The sequence below is a fragment of the Amyelois transitella genome, chromosome 11, assembly GCF_032362555.1.
Source record: "Amyelois transitella isolate CPQ chromosome 11, ilAmyTran1.1, whole genome shotgun sequence".
Classification (NCBI taxonomy): domain Eukaryota; kingdom Metazoa; phylum Arthropoda; class Insecta; order Lepidoptera; family Pyralidae; genus Amyelois; species Amyelois transitella.
This window is the reverse complement of record NC_083514.1, coordinates 5,005,257-5,018,597: the sequence shown is the minus strand read 5'-3', so window position 1 is coordinate 5,018,597 and position 13,341 is coordinate 5,005,257. Positions and strand designations below refer to the sequence as shown.

Sequence of the window (13,341 nt, the reverse complement as noted above, 5' to 3'; positions counted from 1 at the left end):
CCAACTGATATGCTCAATAAAAAGTTGTGTATCAAGGTTGTTGGTCTTTCATTAGCTACCAAAAAGAAATTAATAACAAAAATAATAAAAATATTGAATAAGACAGCTTTGACTTTTTACAAAATATGTGTGGAAATAGAAATAAAACAAGTGCACGGAAACCTTTAGCGGTAAAATATAGGATTCATTAATTTTCAATATTAATTAATTCATGAACCTATTCCAACTTTATGAAGAACACCTATTTATCTGGAGGATGGGGGTGATAGAATTAAGAATACCTAATAGATAAGACTATTACCTACCTATCCGCCTATTCAACCTTACACCCATATACATATAAGGTACTCGTATTTCTTGTTACCAAGCGGTGTTTGTTTTTTATCGTCTGGTTATAAATTACGAAAGAGAAGTAACCATCCACAACTCCATAACTGATTTGACATTTATAAATTGCAATACCGGCCTTAGGTAGATACTACCAAAATTAGGACGTAAGAATAACTCATGGTAATGTACGTTATGGTGGCTAAAAGTATAGCAATTTATTTTTAGACACCGGCGCAGATTTAGCAATGCATATTGATGTAACATAACTTATCTAATTAACGTCACGGTGATATCATAAGTGGCCGGTGCTGGTGATTGGTATTGTTTGTGTTCGACAGAGTGGTTTTAGAGCGTAGATAGAGAAAACCTTCAGGATCAGAGCAGCATAGGTCGTGGACGCATGCGTAGTGGGTGCTCCGTTAGCGCTGTACATCTCTGGTTTTGTCAACATTCGCGGGCGTTTCGCGCCAGTACCAGTGCAACTGCGAGAGCCGCGCGCCGAATCGCTGCGACGCTTCGCACACGATACTCTGTATGATCTCATCTAGGAACTCATATCCTGACTGATTGATGTGAGTCAATATTTATTATATCTCATTGTTGGCTTTTGGCTTGTTAATTTAATTTATTGTTGTTATTAAGATAGGTATTTATATATTGTAAGGTATTAGTAGGTACCTACCAAAATCACTGATATAGTTATCCTATCTCTTAATTAAATAACATTTAATAGGTATTTAATTTCTATTTTTATCCTTAATATAAGTACCTACTTTAGATTTTTAATTTAAAAGTTTCTGAAGGAAAACTGAATTCAATGCCCATGCATAAAAAGACCCATGTTGAATTTTCGGCCACCAAACACAAAGAAATGGAAAGGGGATGGATTCCACCCCGCGCCTTCCCCGTGACATGACGCTCCCCTTTGGTACAATATCAAGATAAGTAATATTCTGTAAAATTGGGGTTAAATGTGAAATTTTTTGTAAGTAAGTATGTGATAAAACTCATAACAAGTTTTTATAACAAATAAAGCTATATAGATATATGGTTAGTTACTAAAACACACTCGACCTTCAACATTATTAAACCTGTACAAGTAAAATAAGTGTCGGTAATAAGCGATTAACGATGATATTAGGTTTCCGTTGATAACATTTTATCTCGAGTGTCAAAACTTCATGTTTATTTTGTCGGTAGCACTTGCACATAGGTACATATTTAGTAAGCTATGAATCTGGACATACCACGGGCATACTTTAACAAATAAAAGTACCTACCTACTACTACTAATGTTGAAATTTTAAAAGGAACAAGAGGCTTGATAGCAGTTTTCCTAAGTTCCTAGCTTTTAATTAGCATGGAACTTTACTATTTAGCAGATAATATAGGTACTTACATACTTTGCTATTCTTTTGTGACAACCTGTAGTTCTACCAGTCGTAGGTAGAATTAAGAGTCCATTTAATTATTCATGTTTTAATTCAATGAAAAGGAAACCTAAAATTTACTCATTAATTTCTATCTTACTAATGATGATACCTTAATTTTTTTTCCGTTCGTCTTCAGCAATTCCAAAACGTTTTAATATCAATAAAATATTGATATTAAAATTGAGTAGGTACATCTTCGATCTCATTATACCTATTCTCGGTGCGATGCTACTAAAATAAAATTGATACGTAAAAATAATATGCATGAAGTTATAACTTTTGTTTTTGTTTCTGTTTAAACTTTACGTGCTCTCCAAGTAACGTTGAATCATGTCGCATATAGAGCTACGTACGTAACTTTACCTTTTTGTTGTGTCTTAATTATGGTCTATGAAATTAATGAATAAATAGTTCGATATTAGCAAATAGATAAAAGCAAAATATTGAACGTGAACAGGGTCACGGAGGTCAGTTTGCAGACGTCTGACTTCACTGTTCTGTCCTGGCGTTCCTACTGAATCGTAATAAGCGGACTCGTAATGAGAGGTCCACTGATACAAAACACTCCAGGCTGATGATGATTAATTAAAATTTCAATTTCACTCTACAATATCTACCAGTCCAGTTTGCTTCCCGGTATATACTTATATCTTTTCCATCCCATTCGTAAAAGGCGACTAAAGGAAAGACTAATAAACTTGGGATTCCCTTTCTAGGCGATGGAGTAGCAAACTGTCACTATCTGTATCCCAATTCCATCATTAAGCCACACAGCTGAACGTTGCCTTTGTGTTTTTAAGACTGTTGGCTCTGTCTATACGAAGGGATATATACCTAATTGTATGTATGTAATGTATGTACAAGTAACTGTTAAATGAGTAAAAGTACCTAATAGGTACTAACCATATATAAATGGTAGTTAGATGGTGCAATAGATAGGGAAAGTCTACGTAGAGCAACTTGCCATAAACTCTATTATAGAAACTAGCAAGGCCGTTCACATTCTGTCTGGTTTTTCGCACGCTATCTCACTTTCCAGATTTCCCTCCATTTGTGGCACGCGTTAATTTTATTTAACTTACTGCCGCCCTTAATTCCGGTTAAATAGAGTAGGTATAATTATCGACATGATTTTAACATAATTCAGTTGAATTTTAATATATTTTCTTCTAATATTTATTAACTAGCAAGGTACCTAAGGATAGTTACTTAAATTATCTGTGGGTGTTGTAAGTATGTAGGCGGGGTGTTTATAGAAAAATCACGTGAAGTTTTCTAAGTTCTTACTTAAAGCTATAGTTCTTTGTATACCTAGGTGAAGCGATATCAATCTAAACTTTACGTAGGTTGCTGTTAGCGGATTTAGCATCAAGGTTACAACTGCATTTTGCGCAGGATGCAACCGTTTTTTCCTGTAGGTAGAGCCCGTGGTCACTCGCTTATCTGTCGTCTTGTAAGGATAGAAAATAGTGTAATTATTGTATGTTGTGTAAACGTAGCGTCTATGTTTGTTTACTAGCCCGAGGCTTTGGCTTCTATCGAAACCTGATGATATGTATGTATGATTTTTCTATCCTCAGATAGCCGCACTATTACCCAGGACACTTAGAAAGCCAAATATGTTAGTACATAGCTTTATTTACTTTTCAGGTAAAATAAGCGATAATATGTAGGTATATTACCTCTAACTTTAGTACTAACTGTTGTATTTTTTTTTAATATGGAAATGGTTACTTCGCAAAAGTTGCTAACTAAGCCTGATAAGAATTTTTTGTTCCAGTAAAAATTTCAAAATAACCTTAAAATTACGCAAAGGACGTCACAGAGACTTCGCTAGTCCATACATCCATACTAATTAACTTATTAAGAGATGATTTGTATTTTTGTTTATAAGAATAAACTTGAAAATTTTTATATGTTTTTGTTGAAATTTGACACAGAGACCGAAATAGAATAGACCTTCAGGAGTAATGTTATACTTTATTCTGAAAATCCTCCTAGATACCAAAACAATTCAAACCATTGGGGGACAGTGACTAACTAGGTACGCCATTACAAACCAATGCTTGCCGTAGAGCCTCACAATGGAGCGTTAATGTATGCATTTGTTGTTATGATACTCACGTCGCAACAACACACTGATAGTTTAATAGTAGAAGTTGACTATACACTTGTGTTAAGGCGAAATCAATTGTATTTACAAAATGCTGCCATAAAAATTCACAATTTACAGTCTGCCTGTATTGTTCTATAGGTCTAAGTATTAATAGTTTCTGTTAATTTATATTTTTATCAAACGAGTTATGTGAGATACCTACTCCGACCAATGAAAGGGGTGTTTATCGTGCATGTACGAGTATATCTGTGGTATTACAGTAGTAAAACGAAACTAAGTTTTGAAAAAAAAAATATATAAAAAGAAACAGCGTTGTTTTAAAATATTTACCATTAGGTACAGTCTAGGTAAACACCAGCTGTAAGGAGAAATTTTCGCAAAGCGGAGTTAAAGATTAATGTGTAATGCTTATGAGACCTTCCATTACGTATGTATAAGTGCGTACTTACGTTGATATACAAATAGTCGTACAATACAAATAATACAAGCGGCGGACGTAATATTTTAGCAGGGATGAGTCATGGTATGGTTTGGCGGTATTGCTACTACAGAAAGTGACGTCAACTTTCACACGCTATCCCATTTTTCTATAGCGCTGCCAGTTAAGTCCCTGAGTTTATGTTCAAGTACCTACCCTATTTTTCAATTAAATGTAATTTTTACTTGCGATTTACACGCTAAAGGCTGAATATATATCTTAATAACTAGGCATTGAGTTTATGTAAGCATTTGAAGTCGTTAAAACGATGCTTCTCCGTTCAGGCAGATTCTCCTATTTATTGAATGCCTTCTTGTTTAGATACATATCAAGGGTAGGCCCACATAATACAGACTACCCCATGATAAGTTAACTTCGTGTTTAGAAAAGCAAATACAGTAAGTTTTTTATAGATTTCCACCAAGTCTAACAAACACGTATTTTAAAGTACGTTTTACGTTATTTTATTAGCCCCCTCTCTAGGGGCCCAATAAAATCTAGGCCCCTACCAAGCCCATTTGCCTGATACCTACCTTTTTATATGGTAGCCAGGCTTTATAACCATAGATACCTAGTATTTAAAAACGAAATACAAAAAGCTGTGAGAATCCTAATCAAAAGCCAATTGTTACGTTATTGTTAAAGTACCTATTTGTCATGAACCAAATAACATATAAGTACCTAAAAACTACAAAATCTTGCAATTTAATTTGATGCACGTTTTATCGGCAACATACTATTGGCAGGCAATCATAAAACGATATTATAATGTTGGTTATTTTATCAAATAAAATCAAGATAACGGAAACGTTGCACTCGATTTTGAGACAAAGGTTTTTCGTTGTGTTAAGCAAATACTTACGCTGTGTTATGGTGGGAGTGAGAGATAAGATAAGATAGTCAACCTTTGTAAAAATATTGGCATACCTAGTATAACATAATAATATTGTTGACTGCATCGTGTTAACAGCACTTATTAATTCGTGGTGGGAACTGTTGCATAGGGCTGAGAGCAACGTCCGGAATCGCATAATAGGGCAAAAGTAGGTCGGAGAGGTGCCAGGCCAGTGCCACTAAGTAAGTATGCCACCGGCTCTGCACGCACGTGCTCCACTTAAATGTATATAAGTAGCTAAGTTTTATAGTTCTGGAAGCTATTAGCAATTAGAGATTTAACACGCGGGAATTTAATTTAAGCTACTTATTGATCGGGCATTTATAATAAAATTTTGCGACTCGATATTGATTAGTTATATCTGAAATTGATCGCAACGACTTTTGTTAAGACATCATTTTCGTGAACTCTGGAGCAGATATTTACGAGGTTTTCCTATTCTTCGTTGTTATAATGTCAAAAAATGCTTTTATACGAAACGCTAGATAGGTAGATAGTTTGGTAAAAAAATTCTTTTGAACCCTAGATTGTCTTTGAACTATGAATATCAAGGCCAGACAGCAGACACGATAGTCGAAAACTTTGATTGCCTACCTTTTAAAAGAACCCATTTAGTTAACAGTCTACATTTCATGACACCTAAATAAAACTACGCAGTGCGCCTTTTTATTGCAATAACAAAGCTTTCCGTAGGACACAGTTTTTTTTTGTGGAATACCTACGTACCTGTCAGTTCCTATTTGAACTTAAGCTAACTTTGAATTAATCTATAGATTTATTATTTAATTAGTAAATATAAGTTCTATGCCATGCCAGGTACCTTGCTGCGGCGTAGATACCGTATATTACTTGTTAGTTGCTACCTTGATCTGTAGGTCAAATTATTTAGTTCACATAGGCAGGCAGGGCACCTACGGATGGAGAAGCAGAGGCGTAATAGCTTATTGTTGCAGCCCCCACAAATGTCACAACTGATAAATGAAACTACTTAGGTACTCGTACTTCAGATATCATATTGTCTTCAGGATTAGACTGGGGTCCAAGGTTAAGTTCAAGAATTGATGTCATTTCCTTATTATCATTTTGGTGGTCAGGCGTTTATTTTAGTCGCATAATTTTGAGTCGAGACAACTACCTACTGAATAAAATACATTGTAGGTACTGTTTTAACTAGTTCATAAAATAACTAATTTGAATGACATGTTTCACACGTGCCCTGCCTAAACTAAGTAGAATAAGTTTGATTGAAAAATTTAGGTAGTCTCTCTTAGAAGGGAAAGATTGGTTTGGCAGATTGCTTGCTAACTACTTTTTAATTTTTTTATTATAGAAGGAATACTTCATAACGAACTATAATTTAAATCTCAGCTGATGTTTACGACGAGTTTGCGCAGATCGTTCACGTACAAGGTCGGTGATGTAATTGCCAGTTTTAGCATTTAAACTGTTCAAACATAGCGGCTCCGAAACGTGTGCCGGTTCATAGATATTCGTGATAGTTGGAAACGACTGGTGTTCCAATGTTTTTGTATGACATCATCCTTGTCCCAACCGACTATTTGTTATGTTGCCTTGACAGTCTGCATATTTATAGCTGGGATACGTAATTCTTTTCCGGGTCAAGGGGTGCGGTTTAAAGAAAATTTTATTCACAGAAAGCTAAAATGTGATTTTTAGTATTTCTGACTGACTGTATATTTGAATTTGCATCACGCAAAAACTCTTGCTCCGATATGAATGCGGTGTTCTGAGATGTGTGGCTGGGGCCAAATTAAAAACTATACCCCTTTATAGGAGCAATACATACATACATACATACATATAATCACGTCTATATCCCTTGCGGGGTAGACAGAGCCAACAGTCCTGAGCGGACTGATAGGCCACGTTCAGCTATTTGGCTTTAAGATAGAATTGAGATTCGAATAGTGACAAGTTGCTAGCCTATCGCCTAAAAAAAGAATCTCAAGTTTGTAAGCCTATCCCTTAGTCGCCTTTTACGACATCCATGGGAAAGAGATGGAGTGGTCCTATTCTTTTTTGTATTGGTGCCGGGAACCACACGGCACTACAGGAGCAATAATAGGAGCAATACAGCCTCCGTATACGTGAAAAACGTCCTTTAAGTGTTCACTGCAATATTTAAGGAACAAACATGCCACATTAACGATATTTATAATTGAATAGCTTGCCCGTGTACCTCCTAGTAGGAATCAGGTGTTTCGCGTATTGCTTTCTGGCAGGACCAGTTTAGATTTCACCAACATAAATATGTCTGGTATGAGATTATATCTATATAAAATTAATATTTACGATAACATAAAAAAATCTATACTCTTGGATTTCTTCGTAATTAAATTTGAGTAAGAAAAGTTTAAAAAAAATTTTTTTTGTTTTTTTTCTAACTAGTTAGTTATTCACCACAAACTAAGACCTCGCAAACACTTTAAATTTTTACAAAGTTCGAAAGTATTCGCGTTACAAACAAACATACGAGTATATAAAAATAATGAATTTTTACCAAACGATTTGTACCAAAAAAAAATCCTGGGTACTATATAAATATTGATTAATCTCTCTGAAAACTGATTTATTTCAAAACAAATATAATTTACTTTAAATTAAACTTATTCATTTAATTCAGATTAGTTTAGATTATCCGAGATTTCTATAGGCATATGCCAATAGAAATTTCGGATAATGTAATAATCTAATGGAGAAATATTTTTTAAAGTCAGTTCAGTATATTCAGAGAATACCTGCCTCAAACATACTAACGCTTACCTCTTTATAATATTACTTAGTATAGATTGTTCAGATAAGACTATTAGCACCCAGGCTATACTATATATTAAGAGTACCACACCGTAGTATTGATATTTCATATTCAACCGGTTTCTCGTTACAGAAGTGGCGAGCACAAGTGACAATGTCTGAGTCGGCCGTAGAACAGGTGACACAGGAGGTGAAGGACGTAAAGTTGGAGAACGGGAGCGCGCCGGGAGCATCCAACGGAACGTCCAGTGGAAACTCCGACAATGTTATATCCTTCAAGGTAACACTTAATAGGGTACCGGACAGTAATCGGAAAAAAATCTAAGTTGTGTTTTAAAATAAAGTTTGTTATACAAGAACATCACTTAATAAAGATTTTTAAGAAATAACAATGATTTATAATTTTAAATCAATAAATAAAGTTGCAAAAATCCAATATTTTTTATCTGTGCAGCGTAAGAACCCAAACACCAATCACAGTGGGTGACGTCATACGTCATAAGTGATAAGTAAACAACACTGCTTTGTATGTTATTTCGAGTTATTCTACGATTTATTTGCATTTTTCTAAAAATATTTAATCGTAATTAGTTACGAATTGAAGGACTTATTTAACTCGAACTTCGAAACGCTACGAGCTTGGAAATTAGATGTAAGCTCGAAAATTCAAAGCTACGAAACCTTACGAGCTCGGATATTAGCATTTTTTTTTATTTTTTTTTTTTATTTTTTTTTTTTACGTTTCAAATTACACTGATTGAGTTAGCCTCGAAGTAAGTTCGAAACTTGTGTTACGAGATACTCACTCAACGATACTATATTTTATAATATAATAATACTTATATAGATAAACATCCAAGACCCAGGACAATCAGAAAAAGTTCTTTTCTCATCATGCCCTGGCCGGGATTCGAACCCGGGACCTCCGGTGTCACAGACAAGCGTACTACCGCTGAGCCACAGAGGCCATTACATACATAAAATCACGCCTCTTTCCCGGACCTTTGCCTACCCCGGCAGAGACTAGACACCTCTTTCCACTTGCCACGATCTCTGCATACTTCCTTCGCTTCATCCACATTCATAACTCTCTTCATACAAGCTCAGCGGTTTCGGGTACTTTTGACCTGACACTTTACCAGGACGTCCTTAATTTGATCAAGATATTAGCACTTAGCTCGAAAATTCATAGCTGCGAAACGCTACGAGAATATTATAGCTTAGCTCGAAAATTCAAAGCTACGAAATCGCTGCGAGCTTGTATATTGGAAGTTAGCTCAAAATTTTAAAGAGATGCTCAAACAGCTACATAACGCTACGTAGAGTCGGGCTCTAGCGTACCGATTTGAAATAATTACTTAGCACGTTTTATTACGTCGTCGTCCTCGGTTCAAGTTAAAAAAAAAATGAAAAATTTTACGTTAAATTGACATTGTTTTTCAAGTTGACTTACGTACTACACACTATATCATTGTTTTATAATTTTTTTCAGGATGCGTTCAAAGCGTTCTCTAAATTCGGGGATCCCAAGTCTGATGGCAAGCAAATAACCCTATCACAGAGCGATAAATGGATGAAACAAGCCAAAGTGATAGACGGCAAGAAGATCACAACTACAGATACCGCCATACACTTCAAGAAACTGAAGTCTCTAAAAGTGGGCGTCGAGGATTACCAAAAGTTCCTCGAGGACTTGGCGAAGAGCAAAAAGGTGGAACTCGACGAGATTAAAAAGAAGTTAACGACGTGTGGCCAGCCAGGTGTTTCATCTCACGTAAGTCTTTTTTTATTAACCAAAAATTGTGCATAGGTACATAGCGTTAAACTGATTGTCTGTGCGTTCTACACGCGTCGCGTATGACGCAAACACAAATCGCCTAATACACCGCATGATGTATGAAAGTGAAACATGACCAGTGCGAGAGCGGCACAAGCAGAAGCTGCCTCGGGCATGAAAATGCTACTAAGTATGTATGTACCGAGTTTCGTGGAGAAACCGCGTAGTGGGTGTCCATTCGAAGAATGCCTCTGGTGTTAATGGGTGGATCATTCTGCTCTTCAGAGACGGAAATGGGATAAACACCAGGATTATATGAATATACATACTTAAAAAAAAAACCATTTTTTTTAGGTTACCAAATCACCTGCAGCCGCTGCTGCTGTCGACAGACTGACAGACACTAGCAAGTACACAGGCTCGCACAAGCAGAGGTTCGACGAGACCGGGAAAGGCAAGGGCATAGCGGGCAGGAAAGATTTGGTCGACGGCTCCGGATATGTCTCCGGGTATCAGCACAAAGATACCTACGATAAAAGCCACTAGCCGATTTAAACGGCTCGCAGAAGATAATAATTCAATCTATTACTAACACGCAGTCATAAGAATCACATTGTAATAGTGTAAAAGTGAGAGCAACGATTACACCTTCTTACTTATACATAACTGTTTTTCAACGTCAGATTTATGGTGCAGGAGAATCATTGAGATTAAAATTGTCAGGTCGATCTGCGGGATAACTTCATTCCAATGAATGTTTTACTATCCACAGTAAAACAAATGATCTCAAATGTTTGATTGATGCACCGTCATGACATATTCGAAAGCAACTAACGTTAAAAAAAATTAAACGTATAAAATACGACATTCAAATAAATATGCGTACTAAACGCAGTCACAAATGAAAAATAATTTATGGATGTTGTTGAAAAAATATATTAAAGGAGGAAGGAAGTACATGTAGCTTATGTGAAGAAGTTCAAATATATTTCACTTAAAAAAAAAATCGTCCCATATTTATATAAAAAGACATTCCTTCATATCTGAAGTATTTTATGGTTTTTAAACTTTGTCAAGTAAGATACGATATTTTTTCATTACGAACTTCCCGATTATTACCTAAGTAGATAACTACCGACCTACGTAATATTTTTACAATTTTCGTCCTGTTTCTAAGTATGTCTAGTCGTAGGTGTCCGTAATGTAGAATAGCCTTCCTTAATTTTTGTATAGGTGCAAGGGTTTAACCGTAAATAGTACCTACTTTACTATTAAATTAAATAGTTAGTGGCAGATAAGCCTGACCCATCTTTGGTGTTAAAATATGACAGGACAGGTTTAGCTTCCATCGACTGTTCATAAGAATTGACCACGTCTTGCAGGAAATTTAAGTTTTCGTAGAAGCACATTCGTATTTCGGTTATATCGGCAGCCGAGTTTACCTGTAATTTAAGGAGTATATCTTGGCACCTGGTTATCAACTTCTGAAGTAGCAAGTGTATATTTAAGCAACTATCATTATTTGATCAAAAGAATGTGATGTCATACAGGTGATACCTATTTGTTTACCTTTTTAGGTCCAACACCAAATTTTTCTTAAAAAGCTAACTATAAATTTCGTACTAATGTCTTTAGCAAATTTGATTGAATAATTTCTGCATGCCGCTGCACTTCAGAGGTAAACTATGAAAGATCCGCTTGAAATTTTTAAGTAAACCTATTTATTTTTTTGTTTGTTTGTTATATATATGTTTATAATTTCTATTGTACATACGAAAAAACACAAACATACAGTAAATTTGTAAGGCAAAATTTACAAACGCGGACTTATCCCGTTTAGGGATTATTATTATAAAGGCATCTGTTTTTTCTAACTAGTTAAGCATACGACCTTTATTTTTAGCAAATATTTTTTTTCTCATGTTATTAAGTTAAAATGTGTTAATGTTATTGTTACTTACACATTTTGTTAATGCAGACACTATCATGTCCAATTTACATAATTAAAATAATATGCCTAAATGATACAAATGTGTTTTAAATTTAACGCAAATGTAATAATTAATGAATGTAAACCAATAAATTTTATTCTTTAAATTAAAAATATAATGTACCTAGTTTGATTTTTTTGCCATGTCGTACTGTATTCAACCGACTTTTCGATAAATTGATCTTCCATATCGCATCTAGAATATGGAAGATCAATTCGGATGTATGTACTCAAATAAGTATAAAATTTTACCACGAAAAGGTAGTTTCTATAGTAAAAATAATAAAAAAACGCCATATTTTCCTCAGTGAACAAGGGATTAGTTTTTATTTAATAAATTGTAATTAAATATTTCTCCCTCAAGTCACGTGACAATGAACACCAATCAAAATCACGTGACGTCACATATAAATATAAATATATACGGGACAAATTACACAGATTGAGTTAGCCTCGAGGTAAGTTCGAGACTTGTGTTACGCGATACTAACTCAACGATGCTATATTTTATAATTAATACTTATATAGATAAACATCCAAGACCCAGGCCAATCAGAAAAAGTTCTTTTCTCATCATGCCCTGGCCGGGATTCGAACCCGGGACCTCCGGTGTCACAGACAAGCGTATACTACCGCTACGCCACAGAGGCCGTCCGTCCGTCACGTGTTGCCAAACAAGAATTTTCGCTGTCAAGTACTATGTTGTTTGTTGATTTTTAGTGTGATTCCGTGCAACTCCTTTAAAATTTTCTCGATTATCTTTTTGAATAAATTTTTAAAGGTTTTCCCATATTGGAAAGTGGATATATTAAGGCAGATAGTTCAAATTTGCCAAGAATTGATTGCTTTACGGTGGCTAATTTCTGCACCACGAATAGTAGGTACTTAACTTCTGCTCTGCTGAATTTAGAAATGTGAATACATCCATGTAAGTAATATGCTCAAGATACATTATAATAGTATTAGTAGGTATTTTTAAAGTCGAAAAGGTAAATTATAAGTTAAAAATAAAATAATATATTTTTGAGGTTTACCTATTATTATTTTTCTTTTTAACAAATTGTTTCATTTCTTTTTAGTTCCTCGAGGCGGTCATATGGAGACGATGCTGTGGGATATGTCCAACTTCGTCGAGATGCAAAATTGTGCACAGTTAAGTGCAAAATTTTTCCGAAACAAAGTTCAAAATATTATCAAACTTACATCAAAATGATCCTCACAATGAAAAATGATACAAGTGCCGGATCCCGACGGACTAATTGAATCTTTTTTGTACGTGGAACGTGAATAAACAGTTTTTCAGGTGTTTCAATAGTTTCAATAGGCGCGAAATTTTAAATAAATTATTTTAAAGGTATTACTTGTAATAAAAAAAAATAGTTTGGGTTATATTTGTTACTTATGCATGGTTTTAAACACTTTTCCATAAATAGTCCACGTCCCTATTGTGTAATGTGGTATTAGTAGCTGTATTAAATTTCAAGAGACCAAACAAACACAAAACATAAGTTCATCAGCTCCCTTATCGTTGCATGCACACCCAGTGC

General features: G+C 34.9%; 1 protein-coding gene across 2 annotated transcripts; it reads left to right on the top strand.

Moving 5' to 3' along the window:
- Positions 1-642: 642 nt before the first annotated feature.
- On the top strand, positions 643-12,111 carry LOC106135029 (tubulin polymerization-promoting protein homolog). Of its 2 annotated transcripts, none has more exons than XM_013335196.2 (4): positions 643-902; positions 8,161-8,307; positions 9,520-9,801; positions 10,159-12,111. In XM_013335196.2, exons 2-4 carry the CDS (start codon positions 8,182-8,184, stop codon positions 10,348-10,350), a joined length of 600 nt encoding a protein of 199 aa, XP_013190650.2. In that variant the 5' UTR covers positions 643-902; positions 8,161-8,181; the 3' UTR covers positions 10,351-12,111. The 2 variants fall into 2 exon arrangements, with proteins under 2 accessions (XP_013190650.2, XP_013190651.2); XM_013335197.2 differs by lacking the exon at positions 643-902 and adding an exon at positions 5,279-5,434.
- The last annotated feature ends 1,230 nt before the right edge of the window (positions 12,112-13,341 follow it).